This window comes from Tachyglossus aculeatus, chromosome 18 (assembly GCF_015852505.1).
Source record: "Tachyglossus aculeatus isolate mTacAcu1 chromosome 18, mTacAcu1.pri, whole genome shotgun sequence".
Taxonomy (NCBI): domain Eukaryota; kingdom Metazoa; phylum Chordata; class Mammalia; order Monotremata; family Tachyglossidae; genus Tachyglossus; species Tachyglossus aculeatus.
The window spans coordinates 40,387,731-40,404,169 of NC_052083.1; the positions used below are offsets into that span (position 1 = coordinate 40,387,731).

The 16,439-nt window shown below is 49.7% G+C and overlaps 1 protein-coding gene across 2 annotated transcripts in view; it reads left to right on the forward strand.

The window, feature by feature from the left end:
* The window catches only part of EPS15 (epidermal growth factor receptor pathway substrate 15), a 79,205-nt gene that overhangs the window by 19,856 nt on the left and 42,910 nt on the right, over window positions 1-16,439 (forward strand). For both annotated transcript variants that reach the window (XM_038759959.1, XM_038759960.1), the window contains exons 2-8: window positions 5,250-5,291; window positions 7,805-7,894; window positions 9,119-9,166; window positions 10,272-10,367; window positions 11,379-11,444; window positions 13,377-13,502; window positions 14,442-14,501. In XM_038759959.1, coding sequence (XP_038615887.1) covers window positions 5,250-5,291; window positions 7,805-7,894; window positions 9,119-9,166; window positions 10,272-10,367; window positions 11,379-11,444; window positions 13,377-13,502; window positions 14,442-14,501 — 528 coding nt within the window. The remainder of the gene's footprint in view (window positions 1-5,249; window positions 5,292-7,804; window positions 7,895-9,118; window positions 9,167-10,271; window positions 10,368-11,378; window positions 11,445-13,376; window positions 13,503-14,441; window positions 14,502-16,439) is intronic.

Consider the following 16,439-nt stretch of genomic DNA (forward strand, 5'->3'; position numbering starts at 1 on the left):
GGCTCACAGTCTAAAAGGGGGAGACAGAGAACAAAACCAAACATACTAACAAAATAAAATAAATATAATAGATATGTACAAGTAAAATAAATGAATAAATAGAGTAATGAATATGTACAAACATATATACATATATACAGGTAAATATATATATATATATATATGTACATTTTACAGATGAAGGAACAGAGGCAGAGAAAAGTGAAGTGACTTGCCCTAGGTTACACAGCAGACAAGTGGCAGAGGCAGGATTAGAACCCAAGTCCTTTGACTCCCAAGCCCAAGCTCTTTCCACTAGGCCACACCGCCTCTTGGAGTTAGCATCCCCATTCTCTTCCGTCTCCCTAGCAGTTGCAGGTGGATGTGGGGAGAGGAAATGGGCAGGGTGGTAATGGACCGTTAAACTGGCTCGAGTCATTGTGGTTTTCCCGGTAGTTGTGGTTCCGTTCCCAAGACGTCCTTTCCCCGTGGCCCTGTGCTGGAAGAGGTTTGTCCGGGAGCGCTGGGGAGCCTGCCCCGGAAGTGCTCGGAGGCTCTCCGCTATTGTTCCGTTGGCATGTTCCAGCCCCGAAGACAGTTTGTGTTTCCTGTCCCCAAGCCCGGCCTGTGGAACGGTTTCCTGGCAGAAAGCAGGCCTGCATGTTCCTGTCATGAAGGGGCTGGCACTTTTTTTTTTTTAGAAACTTTTTTTTTAAGCGCTTACTATGGGCCAGGCTTTGTACTGAGCCCTGGGGTAGATACAGGCTAATCAGGTTGGACACATCCCTGTTCCACATGGGGCTCATGGTCTTAATCCCCATTTTGCAGATGAGGGAACTGAGGCATAGAAAAGTGAGGTGACTTGCCCAAGGTGACAGAGCAGGCAAGTGGCAGAGCCAGGATTGGAACCCAGGTTCTTTAGCTCCAAGGCCCGGGCACTTTCTATTAGGACACACTGCTTCTCCACTATATCATTTGCCCTGCAAAGTGTTTCATTCATTCATTCATTCATTCATTCATTCATTCAATTGTATTTATTGAGCGCTTACTGTGTGCAGAGCACTGTACTGAGCGCTTGGGAAGTACAAGTTGGCAACATATAGAGGTGGTCCCTACCCAACAACGGGCTCACAGTCTAGAAGGGGAGACAGCAAAACAAAACATGTGGTCAGGTGTCAAGTCATCAGAATAAATAGAAGTAAAGCTAGATGCACATCATTGACAAAATAAATGGAATAGTAAATATGTACAAGTAAAATAAATAGAGTAATAAATGCGTACAAACATATATACAGGTGCTGTGCGGGGAAGGAGGCAGGGCGGAGGGGATGGGGGGAGAGAGGAAAAAGGGGGCTCAGTTTGGGAAGGCCTCCTGGAGGAGGTGAGCTCTCAGTAGGGAAGCAGGATGGGGCGGGTGTTATTATCCCATTTTACACCTGGGAAAATTAAGGCCCCAGAAGGTTGTGAGGTTCCCAGAGCCACTCAGCATGTTATCAGCTGCATGTAGCCCTCACCCACACATGCCTATGGGAAATTCTGTGCTTGATTTTGCCACAGCAGTCACTTCTCCCGGACCATGTTCTAATCCCGGCTCTGCCACTTGTCTGCTATGTGACCTTGGGCATGTCCCTTCACTTCTCTGGGCCTCAGTTACCCCATCTGGAAAATGGGGCTATGCCTGACCTGATTAGCTTGTATCTACCCCAGTGTCTAGTATAGTGCCTGGCATGTAGTAAGTGCTTAACAAATGCCATAAGAAAAACCCCAAAAATCCAAGTGCCTGAGAGAGAACATTGCTGAGGAATTAGGGTGTGTTTTCCTGACAAACCACGTCTGCACAATGCCGCCTGGCAAGTTGTTGGTAGAAATTGCAGTCATCAAGACGCTGGGCCTGCCATGCTGGGTTTCTGTAGCTGTGATCTTTGGGAATCCCACCCCGCATCTAGAAGAAGATGTAGAAGATCTTGTACATATTTACTATTCTATTTATTTTATTTTGTTAATATGCTTTGTTTTGTTGTCTGTTTCCCCCTTCTAGACTATGAGCCCATTGTTGGGTAGGGACCGTCTCTATATGTTACCAACTTGTACTTCCCAAGCACTTCATACAATGCTCTGCACACAGTAAGCTCTCAATAAATACGATTGAATGAATGAATGAATGAAAGTTGCTTGGTTGCTTCTGTCTGAAAGTCTTCACAGACCAGCAGTGAAATTCCAAGGACGTTTCGGCTCCCAAGCGAGACCAGAGTAGGGGTTTTTGTAGCCCAGATTAGTGGTTTTTTTGTAGCCTAGATTAGTGGGTTTTTTTGTAGCCCAGATTAGTGTTTTTTTGTAGCCCAAAGCCAAATGCAAAGTGTCTAATTTTACCCCATAATCTCTGAGTTTTCAGCAGTACTGAGTTTAGAGCAACTGAGAAGCAGTGTACCATAATAGATAGAGCCTGGAAGTTAGAAGGACCTATGTTCTCTTCCTGGCTTAGCCACTTGTCTGCTGTGTGACCTTGGGTAAGTCACTTCACTCCTCTTTGGGCTTCAGTTACCTCCTCTGTAAAATGGGGATTAAGACTGTCAGCCCCATGTGGGACAGAGACTGGGTCCAACCCAATCTAGTTGTATCCACCCCAGCATTTAGTACAGTGGCTGATATATAGTGAGCGCTTAACAAATACCCCAATTATTTTTATTAGTAGTAGTAGTAAGCGCTCAATAAATACGATTGATGAGTAGTAATGACAACTCAGGTGAGACATAGGTTCTTCACAGCAGCAAACCTTAACGTGCAGGATTTCATTCATTCAGTTGTATTGAGCGCTTACTGTTGTGCAGAGAACTGTAATAAGTTCTTGGGAAAGTGCAGTATAACAATGAAGAGACACATTCCCTGCCCACAATGAGCTTACAGTCTAGAGGGGATTAATCCAACCTGATGAGCTGTTATCTATCCCAGCGCTTAGTACAGTTGCTGACATACAGTAAGTGCTTAACAAATGCCACAAAAAAAGGGAAAGGATTAAAGAGTTGAGTTTTATGCTCAGCGCTGCTTTGAACCCTCAGATAGCCTCACTTCCCTTGACCATAAAAAGGACACGGAGGTGTATGGTCCGGTTGCCAAGTGAAGCAAGTCTCTGAACCCCCACCCCGGGGACATAGACACCCCCCAAACCCCCACGGCCACTCAGTGGGGATCCATCAATCAGTCAATCCTATTTATTGAGCACTTACTGGGTACAGAGCACTGTACTAAGTGCTTGGGAGAGGACAGTCTATCAGGGTTGGTGATGAGATTCTGTGCTTGTGGACTAGCTAATCTTGACCTGGTGCGGGGCTAACCGAAGGGCAGCCCTGGCGATTTCACCGGGCTTACTGGAAACCGTCTTCGGGAGGATGAGGACAGAAACGGGGTTGGGATTTTAAAGCGGGGATGAGGGTCGGGTGAGTACAAAAACCCCACAGGCCAGAAAACTACCAGTCCCGATCAGAAGCCCTCGGGTCGGGTCCGAGGCCTAGGATGAGCCAGGCCGGGAGGGTGTTGGGCTCCCACAGCTCTGTGGGCCGTGCCCGCCTACTATAATGATGCCATTTACTAAGGACTCACTGTGCCAAGCACCGCTGAGCGCCAGGGCACATACAGGACAATTGGAGCGAACTCGGTCCAGAAACAGCATGGCCTAGTGGATAAGCATGGGCCTGGGAATCAGAAGGAACTGGGTTCTAATTGTGGCACCTCCATCTGTCTGTTGTGTGTCCTTAGGCAAGTCACTTCACTTCTCTGTGCCTCAGTTCCTTCATCTGTAAAATGGGGAGTAAGGCTCTGAGCCCCCTGTGGGACAGGGACTGTGCCCAGACTGAGCCCCCTCCTTCCTCTCTCCCTCCTCCCCCTCACCTTACCTCTTTCCCCTCCCCACAGCACCTGTATATATGTATATATGTTTGTATGTATTTATTACTCTATTTTATTTGTACATATTTATTCTATTTATTTTATTTTGTTAATATGTTTTGTTTTGTTCTCTGTCTCCCCCTTCTAGACTGTGAGCCCACTGTTGGGTAGGGACTGTCTCTATATGTTGCCAACTTGTATTTCCCAAGCGCTTAGTACAGTGCTCTGCACACAGTAAGCGCTCAATAAATACGGTTGAATGAATGAGTGAATGAATGATTAACTTGTATCCATCCCAGCGCTTAATATGGTGTCTGGCATGTAGCAAGCGCTTAACAAATACCACAACAAAAATCCTAGTCCCTGTCCCAAATGGGACTCATGCTGTGAGGAAAAGCCAGGAATCTTATCCTCATTTTACACATGAGGAAATTGGAGCCCCGAGAAACAAAGTGACTTGACCAAAGTCACACAGCAGGCAGGTAGAGGAGCTGAGATTAGAACCTGGGTCTCTCTGCACTCGGTCTTGTGATTTCTGCTGTAGGTCACACTGACTTCCTGCTGGAAATACGCCTCCAAATCAAAGCAGGCTTAAAAGTTCTGTCCCTTTTATTTTCTCCTTGGATTTGGAATCATTGAAAATGTGCAGCCAGCCCGGAAGAGTTCAGATTGGCCTGCAATTGCGATGGCTCTGGGGAAGGGGCAAGGAGAGGCCTGGTCTGGAATAAAGGCTCCCAGCTGAGGGTCCCCGAGATCTCCGGTTTACACAATATTGCTACAGTGCCTTGCACATAGTAAGTGCTTAACAAATATCATCATTATTATTACTGGTGGATAGAGCCTCAGCCTGGGAGTCAGAGGACCTGAGTTCTAATTCTGGCTCCACCACTTGTCTGCTCTGTGACCGTGGGCCAGTCGCTTCATTTTTCTGTGCCTCAGTTCCCTCACCTGTAAAATGGGGATTAAGATTGTGAGCCCCAAATGAGACTGTGTCTAACCTGATTAGCCTGTGTCTACCTCAGCACTTAGTACAGTGCCTGGCACATAGTAAGTGCTTAACAAATACTAAAGGGAAAAAAACTGTTGGGTTCCTTCATGGAGAGTGGGTGCTTTGTGTGTGTGTGTGTGTGTGTGTGTGTGTGTGTGTGACATGAGAATTTTGTGATCAGATGAGGGTATGACTCACAGTTGCAATAAGTCTGACATTTAAAAGTGGCTAGGAGTCACTGTGGCTCTCTCCTCATCAGGCAAATGGTAAGCATTTGGTTCAATTGGAATTGAAAAAATACTGATTTATCTGCCCAGCTGGTAAAAAAAAAAGTGTGTTATCCATCTCAGGCATCAGGAGGCATAATTTCTAAATGGGTTTTTTTTTTTTCTTTTTGTAGTTGTCGAGTGGAAATCCAGTCTACGAGAAGTACTATCGTCAGGTAAGGCATTTGTGGATCTTTTTCTTTTCTCCTCTGCTGACAGTAAAGTCATTCTTGCTTCAGTGAATCTAGGGATCTTTCTCCGAGATGAACCTTTGGTCATCAATGTCTAACCCTGTGGCTGAGATGCTCACTCAGTCAATCAATGGTATTTATTGAGCACTATACTAAGCACTTGGGAGAGTACAATATAACAGAGTTGGTGGACACATTCCCTGCCTGCAGTGAGCATACAGTCTAAATTCCTGCTGGTTCACCCAAGTCCCAGATCTTTCTCTGAGGGGAGAAGCAGCAACAGGGAGGGATGTGCCAGAAATCCTTTACGCAAAAAGCGCTTGGTACAGTGCTTTGCACATAGTAAGCACTCAATAAATACCACTGAATGAAAGTAGAAAAAGCCAGCCAGAGGGCTTGGGTCAGTGAGAGCCTTGGCTCCCGGACCGAGTGTTTTCTGGTCCTGGCCTGAGGGCTCTGATCACAGCAAAGTCTTGGTGGTCACCGCTGACTTTCTGTTGCACCCCCCTCCTCAGCTAGCTTGCTGTCTAGGGAAGGCACCCAAGAGTGCCATTTGGGCTATAGAAGTAAATGCAAATGTGGCACTTTTCTGGACCAGACGCATTTTTAAAAGTGAGCACAATTTGGAGGGGAGGCAGGTTGGCCTGATGGCAAGATCACAAGAGTCAGGAGAGCTGGCTGCTAGTCCGGGTTCTGCTGTTGGCCTGCTATGGGAACTTGGGTGAGGTAGTTAGAACCTCTCTTGGCCTCAGTTTCCTTCATCTGTAAAATGGGGCTAAGATTCCTGCCATTCCTCCCTACCTCCCTCCTTGCCTCCTTCCCTCCCTCCTGGGCCATTAGCCCCATGTGGGACCAGAGCTGTGTCCAATCCACCCTAGGGTTTAGCACTATGTTTGGCATGAAATATATAACTGAGTAAATTTGCAGTTTATTTAACTGGTCCCCAGAAAGGTTGACGTCGTTTTTTTTACTCAAAAATCTGATTCCGAGTTTTCATTCCACCAAGTTAAGAATTGTTTTAGCCAATTCTTCTTTTTCTAATTCCAATTAGCCCCGACGTGATTCCAGGGGCCAGCTCGTAGCCATTAAAACTCTGGGTGAAGTTTACATCTGTGATTTCTCTTCCGCTGGACTGCCAAGTAGTATTTGTTTGCACTTGGACCTGCTCACCATCCGAGCAGCCTCATCAGAAAGCCCCTTGGCTGTGGGTCTTGCCTGGATGGGGCCCCTCTAAATAAACAGGCCCCTGAATAACCTCAGCTGCTTCCTCAAACTTCCCGAACTAGAACAGTCAGTGAGGTCTTTGTGGATTTTTAGGGATCTTCTGGATGTCTGCAAAACACCCATCATTCTGAAATGGGCAGGAACCAATTTCGAGGAAGATAAAATATCCGCTATTAGAAAATGTCACTTATTAGATTACAAGTTCCCCAGGGAGCGTGACCCCAAGTTTCTGGGCTCTCAGAGGGGTCGTGGTAGTCAACTGTCAAGGGTGGCCTCCCCTGGACAGAAGGAAGTTAGTTTAGTAGTAATAATAATAATAATAATAGTGGCATTTGTTAAGCACTTGCTATGTGGCAGCCACTCTTCTAAGTGCTGGGGTGGAGAAAAGCAAATAGTGTTGGACGCAGGCTGTTGTCCCACATGGGCCTCACAGTCTTACTCCCCATTTTACAGGTGAGGCCCAGAGAAGTGAAGCGACTCACCCGAATCACACAGGAGACCAGTGGCAGAGCTGGGATTAGAACCAGGTCCTGACTCCCGGGCCCAGGCTCTATCCACTAGGCCACACTGCTACCCTCCTTTATGGTGTCCAGCCAGATCTGACTCATTGCTGAGCGGGGTTCTCGGCGCTTGGGAAGATGCAGACCCGGGCCCAGATGAGAGCACACCAGACTCAGTCCGTGCTCCACATGGGGTTCACGGGCCAGGAGGGAGGGAGGGAGGGAAAGCAGCAATGTCGGCCCCATTTTCAGTTGTGTCCTGTCAACCATATTCCCACCTGCCATCCAAGGAGCTCAGCTGAGCAGCTGGGGCCTCTCTCACTACAAGTTCTCCAACCTCCACCTTTCTGCCGGCCCCCTGCTTCCCGTGCCCCTGACCGAGAGAAAACAGGATTAGACTGGCAGCTGGCAGGAAGCGGGGAAGTGCCTGCGTAACTGTTCAGTCAGTCAATCGTAGTTATTATTGAGTGCTTACTGTGTGCAGAGCACTGTGCTAAGCTCTTGGGAGAGTATGGTATAACAAACCGACACATTCCCTGCCACAGTGAGCTTACCGTCTAGACAGTAATATAAGTAAATAAATGACAGAGATGGACGTAAATGCTGTGGGGCTGGGAGGGGGGATGAATAAAGGGAGCAAGTCAGGGTGATGCAGAAGGGAGCAGGAGAAGAGGAAATGAGGGCCTAGTTGGGGAAGGCCTCTTGGAGGAAATGGGCCTTCAGTAAGGCTTTGAAATCGAGGAGAGTCATTGGAGCTGCATGTCTGTTTTTCAGGTGGACTCGGGGAACACCGGAAGGGTCTTGGCTTCTGAGGCTGCGGCTTTTCTGAAAAAATCAGGGCTGACGGACTTGATCCTGGGCAAGGTAGCGTCTCGCTTACCGATTTGCTCGGTCCCTGAAACTCAGTGGGGGCCATCAACACTCGCCAGGACCCAGGGTGCTCCTGGGCACCGAGGAGGGAGTGGCAGCTCTTGGCCCAAGCACCGTAGGGGGGAACGCAGGTGGCCCCCGGCTCACCTCTAGCCTGCACCCTCCTGGTGTTCTCACTGCCAGTCTGGGCTTTCTGCAGCTCTCCTCCAGCTGCTCCCCATCTGCTCTGGGGGTCTGGCTGTGGGGGGTGTTGGGGGATGGCTTCCTGGACCTCACCTCCATTCTTCCCCTCCTGCCGACCCACTAATGAAAAATGGTGTCGGAAGCTGGTGTAGAAGGGTTAGAAGGATGCAGGGCCCCCGAATCCCTGAACTTTCTGGAGGAGCATACATTGTACAGGAGATCTTTCTGATCAAAGAAAGAAATGGCTTCTTAGAGTCTGAGAGCCATGAGGTCATCTTGGCCAGCCCCCTGCCCCCTGGCTGGTGAAAGGCCAAGGCATCCAAGCCAAGCCTTTCCTTAAGGGTGTCCTTACGGGTGTCCAAAGATGAGATGCTGTGTCTCTTCTCAGGGCCCCGGGGTACCATCACTTCTCCTTTCCATCATAATCTGGAAGACTGGTGCCAAGGCGAGGGTTAACCCAAGCTCCCGGGAGGAGCTAATGAATTGTGCCCGTCCCCTAACCAGGCTCAGCAGGACTCCCCCACACCACCAAACTCTCTCCCAGGGCTGCTCCCACCTGGGTTAGGCCACCCCCTCTCCACCTGAACATTCAAGCCATGGGTGGGCAGCCCGGAGCACTCCCTCATTAATGGGCAAGCCCGTAAACTGGCACGAGCCACTGCCTAGTGACTGCCAGGCTGGTCTGAAGGCTGGAAGGGGCTGTGCTACATGGAGGTCTTCAGAGCCCCAGGCCTAGTTCCCATTGCCCCCCCCCCCCCCCCCCCCCGAGTCTGCCACCTCATGGGGGAAACCAGGGACCTCAGGGTAAAAGGCAGAGAAAGCAAACGTCAGACCTGGTGTTTTCCTAATTTCCCAAGTGAACACGTGCACTCGCTTCCCAGATACTGGGTTTCCAGGAGCCTGTGTCCCTGGTACTTGGATTCTTTCCTATAGGAGCCATTTATTGGCTGGCTTGTGGGGGGACTGGGCCTTGCAAAATGTGAAGATTTTAAACCGTTGTCTTTGTGACTCCCTCTCCCCCCCCACCCCTCGTAGATTTGGGATTTAGCTGACTCAGATGGCAAAGGGGCCCTGAGCAAGCAGGTAAGCTTCCCCCCTGTTAAACATCTCTATGGGATAATTCTGGATTATTTACACTCTCGTGCGCTTACAACTTAAACCAAAAGGGTGGGTTGTGTACTTTGAGGCTTCTCGGGGGCAGTGAAGAACCTCCACCTCCTGAAACAGTGATGTACTTCTCTTTTATCCCTATTACTTAGATCATTTTTCATCCCCCTCTTTTTCCTCCTCTCTGTAAAGTATTTATGGTTCCATCTCCCTCTGTAGATCGGAAACTACCATAGGGCAGGGACCGTGTCTGCTAACTCCCCCAGGTGCTTAGCACAATGCTCAGCCCATGGCAGGTGCTCAGTGATGGTGACGGTAGTTAAGCACTAATGTGTGCCAAGCACTGTGGTAAATTCTGGGGCAGATGCAAGATAATCAGATTGCACAGGCCCTACCCTACACGGGGCTTCAGTCTAAGAATAGCTCCATTTTCTGATGGGGAACCGAGGCCCAGAGATGTGGAAGAACTTACCTAAGGTCACACAGCAGACTGGGCTTAGAAACCAGGGTTCCTGGTTCCCAGACCCACGCTCTCTCCCCCAGGTTACACTGCCTCCCCACTTTATGTGATCGACCAATTGATTATCCCTTCTTTATCACAGCTCTCTTCCCTTCTTTAATGCCTGGGATCTGGGTCACGACAAAGGGCCTGGTGGTCCCTCGTGTTGAGCGACCGGAGAGACGTTAGACAGGATTTTCCTGTCCCCCGGTGATCTCTCCACAAAGTTCCCCATTCTTCTGCTGCTCGGGAAAGCAGAGCCCAAGCAGGAGTCCAGAAGCTCGGGGGCTAGGGATTGGGGCCATGCTGCACCGGCTCCCAGCGGGATCGATTTCCACCCCTGTGGCAGCATGAAAATAACCTTTCCAACATGCACACTTGCACTGGCCTTTTGGGTGAGCTATTTATAAGATCGTGGAGAGAGCTGCTCGATGTAACATTGCACAAGGACATGCTATTAAGCCGTAGCTCTCTCCACACCCCCGTGCCACGTCCATGCAGTGCGTGCAGGGAGTATCGTATTGGAGCTTTTCCGTTAGCCGTTGGGCACTCCCGCGCTCACAGGGTGCTTTTCCTCTCCAGGAATTCTTCGTGGCCTTGCGGCTTGTGGCGTGTGCCCAGAACGGATTGGACGTCTCCCTGAGCAGCCTGCACTTGCCCGTCCCTCCACCCCGATTCGTAAGGAGCACAGGCTTTCACTCCGTAACCCGGGAAGTCCTGCCGAGAGCCCGCCCTTAGGTTTTCGGGAGTTGGGAATGCCTTCGGGCCTGCCAGCTTCCCGAGATGCCCTCTGACCCCTGAGGTGGTGGTGGGTTCTGAGAGTGACAGGCAGGCTGAAGAGCTCTGGGACATCAGGCTGGGGCTTTGGGGTGCTGGGGACGACAAACGCACCCAGAGTAGGTGGGCAGAATCCATTTTGAGGGAGCCAAGTTGTCTTCTAGTGCTGTGGGGGCTTGGAACCAGTCAGGCTTTCAGGGTCGCTCCCAGATGGATCTTGGGACCGTCTCCTGGGATATGTCTCCTGGGCCAGACTCAGGACCACATTCCCTCTTGGGGCGGTTCTCCTCCCCTGCCCCCACCCCCCAGCAGGTACCCAGGGTTGCCCCTCTTCTCTTCCAGACCATCTCTCCATATCTTGGCTCCTCCTGCTTCCACAGTCCCAGCCTGCCCTCCCCCAGACTGGCATTCTTTGGCCCCGGAGCTTCTCCCCGCGATTCTCTTAGCCCTCTGCAGGCTGGGACTCCCTGCGCTCTCCTTGCCCTCTGCCTCCCTCGGCTAGCTGGCTGCCGTTGAAGCCTCATGTCTGAGATCTGGTTGGCTTCTGGAGCCGGGTTTGAGTGGGTAAAAGGCCAGTCAATCGTGCTTATTGAGCGTTTACTGTGTGCAGAGCAGTGTATTAAGTGCTTGGGAGAGTACACTATAACAGAAACATTCCCTGCCCACAATGAGCTTAATGTAGAGACAACGCGCTTAAAAGGTGTTTTGTTTTAGACTTCCGGGATCCTAATACCGTAACAATGTCAAGATACATGACACCAAACTCTTAAGTTAAAGGGTAGATTTGCACGTCAGAGAAATATTGAATGACCAGCCGAATCAGATCCTCCCTGACCCCTCTAAATGAGCATTTCTTCTTCTTGCCTTCTGCGAATGGGTTTTTATTAAACGTCAAGTGTTTTGTGCTTCTAGCATGAGCCCAGTAGCCCTCTGCGGATCAGCGGAGCTGTATCGGCGGAGGTCCCGTGGGCCGTCAAGGTCAGTAAAAAATCGGAAGAGGTGCCCAGGTGGGATCTAGAGACTGTGGTCCCTTCCCTCTTGGGTATCCCCCTTCCCAACACACACACACTTTGGGGAAACTTGTGGGGCACACACAGTTAGTTATGGATGTGGGAGAAGCCCGTATCTTGCCTGGTTTCAAATTAAGCTGTAGCACCAAGATGTGACACTTCCATTATCTTTCTGAAATATTCATTTTAATTTATTTATGACAGTATTTGTTCAACGCTTCACTGTTCTAAGCAGTGAAGTAGATGCTAGTTAATCAGGTTGGACACACTCCCTAATCCCAACTGGGGCTCGCACTCAAAGTAGGACAGAGAACAGGTATTGAGCGCCCATTTTACAGATCAGGAAACTGAGGCACAGAGCGGCTGAATGGCAGAGGCAGAATTAGAACCCATTTCCTCTGATTCCCAGGCCCGTGGTTTTTCCAGTAGGCCACGCTGCTTCCCTATTCCAAATGAATGGATTCCAGATTCAGCCCTTGGGTCATTAGTGGTTCGGTGGGCCCAGAGACATGCCGGCAAATGGAAACCCAGACGGTGGTAGCGCTTGGTGGATGAAGTACCCGGTGGTGAGCTAGTGAAATCATCATCAATCGTATTTATTGAGCGCTTACTGTGTGCAGAGCACTGTACTAAGCGCTTGGGAAGTACAAGTTGGCAACATATAGAGACAGTCGCTACCCAACAGTGGGCTCACAGTCTAAATGAGGAGTGCCTGACCAGGAGTCATTGATTGAGTGCCCAGGGGAGGCTCCTGTTGGGACAAGAGCATGCCCAGGGAAGCCTCAGAGGCAGGGCCTAGTTTCCGGACCCAAGACAGACCCTTTCCCAGCCTCTGTGCTCGCAGCTCCGAGCTGGGGTGCCTCCTGGTAGTCTGCCTTCTGCCCAGAGCCTGGGATCCGGGAGGCAGTAGGGGAACCGGGAGCCCACCCTCCCTCCCCACCCGGTGAGCTGAATAGTGGGCTGTGTGGGATGCGGGAGCAGACCATGGATCCCTGCTGCTGACCGGGCTAAGAAAAAGCCACCTGGAATCATTGCCAGCCAGCTAGTTATTAAGGGCCAAGTCCACATTTTTGAGCTCTGAACTCAGCTGGGAAATGACATCTTGCAACATTTGCATTCATCAAATGCAGTCAGCATTAATTAGCAGTCAGGCAGTAATTATCTAAGGAGAGGGTAACACTTGTTCTTCTGGCTGCTAAATGGGTTCTTCCTCTTGGAAAGAAAGGGGATCATCATTTTATTTGGCAAAAAGGACTGTCTTAGTGGTTAGAGACTGTAAGCTCCTCTTGCGGGGAACGTGTCTACCATCTCTCTTGTATTGTACTCTCCGTTGGAGAAGCAGCACGGTGTAGTGGATAGAGCATGGGGTTGGAAGTCAGAAGGTCATGGGTTCTAATCCTGCCTCTGCCACTTGTTGTGGCTTTGGGCAAGTCACTTAACTTCTCTGTGCCTTAGTTACCGCATCTGTAAAATGGAGATTAAAACTGTGATCCCCACGCTGTACAGGGACTGTGTCCAACCCGATTTGCTTGTATCCACCGCAGCACATAGTACAGTGCCTGATATATAGTAATCGCTTAACGAATACCATAATAATAATCATAATTATTATTCTCCCAAGCACGTAGTACACTGCACTGCAGATAGTAAGTGCTCAATAAATACCATTGATTGATTAAGGAATAAAGACTGTGTCACTGCCATTTTGCCCTCAGTTCTCCTTTCCCAGCAACCAACAGTATGGAGGAAGCAAACAAACCTCTGAGTAGTCATTATTGTAAATTTCTTTCGAATGGCTCCCCTTCCCTCAAAGAGATTGTAGGGGTACATATTTGTGTCCTCGAGAGGTGGACGGTACCGTCGTTTTTGAGCCTGTGTCATCTTCTGTGGGACTTTGCAGGTAGAAGAGAAGGCCAAATATGATGCCATCTTCGACAGCCTGAACCCGGTGAACGGGCTGTTATCCGGGGACAAAGTGAAGCCCGTGCTGCTCAACTCCAAACTCCCGGTGGATGTCCTAGGAAGGGTAAGACTGGGCCTGGAAAGGGTGGAAGCGCAACTCACGGGGAGAAGGGCACTTTAACTGGGCACTAGGGAGAGGGGACTCCATAAACCCTGACTTGGGCGGTTTCACAGCTTGGCCATTATCTGCCATAGGGACAATTTTCCAACCACCTTTTTTTGTTTTCCGAAGCACCCGCCCCGGGCCACCTAAGCCAGGGCTCGTCCCGGGTCTGGACTGGTCTGAGCCGAGGCGAGGCAGGGTGGAGGGTTGGTCCCCCCGGCGTTGAGGGGCCCTTCATGCTAAGGATGTTCGGGACTCGGAAGCCGAAGGGCAAGATGAGAGCCTGCTGCTTCCCAGTTGGCTATTGTTCCCTGCGCAAGCCAAGTTTCCCGACAGTTTGGCCAAAGCAGATGCCCCCCGCCATTGTCGTTTGGCACCCAGCTCTCACTCCTTGCTTTCGCTCATCTTTGGGGTAATATTAAATCTGAAGGGGTGGGGCCACACTGGACATTTGGTTGTAAAAAGGGCTTCAAGGTTTTCTAGGTTTGATCACAGTGGTCTTATAGAGCTGCTTATTGTCACTTTTATTCAGCTTGTAAGCTCCCCAAACCTTCAAGGGCTAGGGACCTTGGGGACCTGGGTATTGTTTCTCAGCATATAGTGTGGTGCTCTACATTCAGTAAGGGTTTAATAAATACTATTACTGCTACCAATGGGGGAAAATAAAGAATCGTCTTCCAAAACCCAGGACTTGTCTCTTCTGTGTATCGAAGAGCAAAACTGATGATTCAAGACTCATAGAACAAGAAGTGGGGTGGTTCAACGGAAAGGTTTATCGCGTGGGTGGGCGGGAGACCGAGAGGTGTGCTTTGGGCATTCGTACCCCTCTGCCGGGCGAGAGAGGAGTTGGGGTGAAAAGCACTGAAAAGCACCATGCCCTCTCTGTTTCGACTGTTGCAGGTTTGGGAGCTCAGTGACATTGACCACGATGGCATGCTGGACCGGGATGAGTTTGCAGTTGTGAGTAAACCCTGTTTGCCTGAACTGCTCCATCACATTCACAGGGCCCAGTCAGCCAACCAAGCCACTGCTCAGTAACAGTTACCGAGGGCCTACACCACGGGCCAACCACCGACCACCCCCGTCCTCCGGAGAGAGGACAGTAGACTTAGTAGACATCATCCCTGCCTTTAATCAGTCAGTTATTGAGCACTTGCTATGTGCACCATACTGTACTAAGCACTTGGGAGAGTACAGTACAACAGAGTTGGTACATACATTCCTTGCCCACAGTGAGCTGACAGTCAAGGAGCTGACAGTCTCATGGGGCACTGAGGCACATTGCTGTTGCTGGGCAGTCACTAACCATGCCAGATGTAAGTGTCTCCCCCCGTCCCTCCACCCGAGTCTCAGGGTTCAGACAAGTTTGTTGCCGGGATGGGTGATAGTGAAGAGCCTGGAGTCCCTCTGGATTTCTTTCTTCTGGCTCGCCAGTAGATAGAAAGCCACCTCTCGCGCAGATGGTAAAAATTGGCACTTTGCTGCTGAAGCTGCTTCTGTCCCAGTGTTCCCAGAAACCCTTTTCTCTTTATTTCACGGTTTAATTTCCAGCAGAGGGTAGCAGCTCCAGCCTTGTTTCTATTCAGAAAGCCGAGGACGGCTCTGGTTGATGCCAGCTGCACGCCTTTTAACTCCCCGTAAACCGCCGGCTGGGCTTTGTCAGCACAGAGCTGGCATCTAAGCTTCTCTGTTCAGTATCGTAACTCCGCTCTGCGAAGGGACTGTATTGTGGCCTGTTCTTCTTCCTTCTTTGCCCCTCCCCTTGTTCAGCTCAACTTCGTCCTTGAACTGTGCGTTGCTTGAGGCCTGAATTTCCGAAAGGGCTTTATCTCCCCTTAATAATAATAATAATAACAATGGCATTTATTAAGTGCTTACTATGTGCAAAGCACTGTTCTAAGCGCTGGGGAGGTTACAAGGTGATCACGTTGTCCCACGTGGGGCTCACAGTCTTAACCCCCATTTTACAGATGAGGTAACTGAGGCACAGAGAAGTTAAGTGACTTGCCCAAAGTCACACAGCTGACAATTGGCGGAGCTGGGATTTGAACCCATGACCTCTGACTCCAAAGCCCGTGCTCTTTCCAGTGAGCCATGCTGCTTCTCCTTAGGAAGTCCTTCTGGGACTGTGAGATAATAATAATTGTGGTATTGGTTCAACCCTCAGTTGGTGCCAAGCACTGTACTAAGTGTTGGAATGGGCCCTGACCCACACAGGGCTGTTGGCCTAAGAAGGAGGGAAAACAGGTATTGAACACCCATTTTGCAGGTGAGGTAGAAGGTACAGAGAAGTGAAATGACTTTCCCAAAGTCACACAGCAGGCAAGTGGCAGAGCTGGGATTAGAACCCAGGTCCTGTGATTTCTAGGCCCGTTCTCATTCCACTGGGCCATGCTGCTTCTTGTCATGAGGGATGGATATACTAGAACTCAAGTTTAATAATAATAATTATTATTATTGTTATTATTATCATCATCATCATTATAATGGTATTTATTAAGCACCTTCTATGTGCCAGGCACTGTTCTAAGCCCTGGGGTAGATACACAGTAATCAGGTTGTCCCATGTGGGGCTCACCGTCTTAATCCCCATTTTACAGATGAGGTAACTGAGGACCTGAGAAGTGAAGTGACTTGCCCAAGGTCACAGAGCAGACAAATGGCGGACCCGAGATTAGAACCCATGACCTTCTGAATCCCAGGCCCATGCTCTAGCCACTATGCCATGCTGCTTCTCCATTTTAATAACAATAATAATAATGCTTGTTAAGTGTTTACTATGTGCCAAGCCGAGGTAGGTACAAGATAATCAAAGTGTTTAATTCCTGGAAGGGGATTCTGAAAGTCACTGAGAAACCGAGGAGAGTCTTTTCCCTGTGGCCGAGTGGTCAGAGGCTC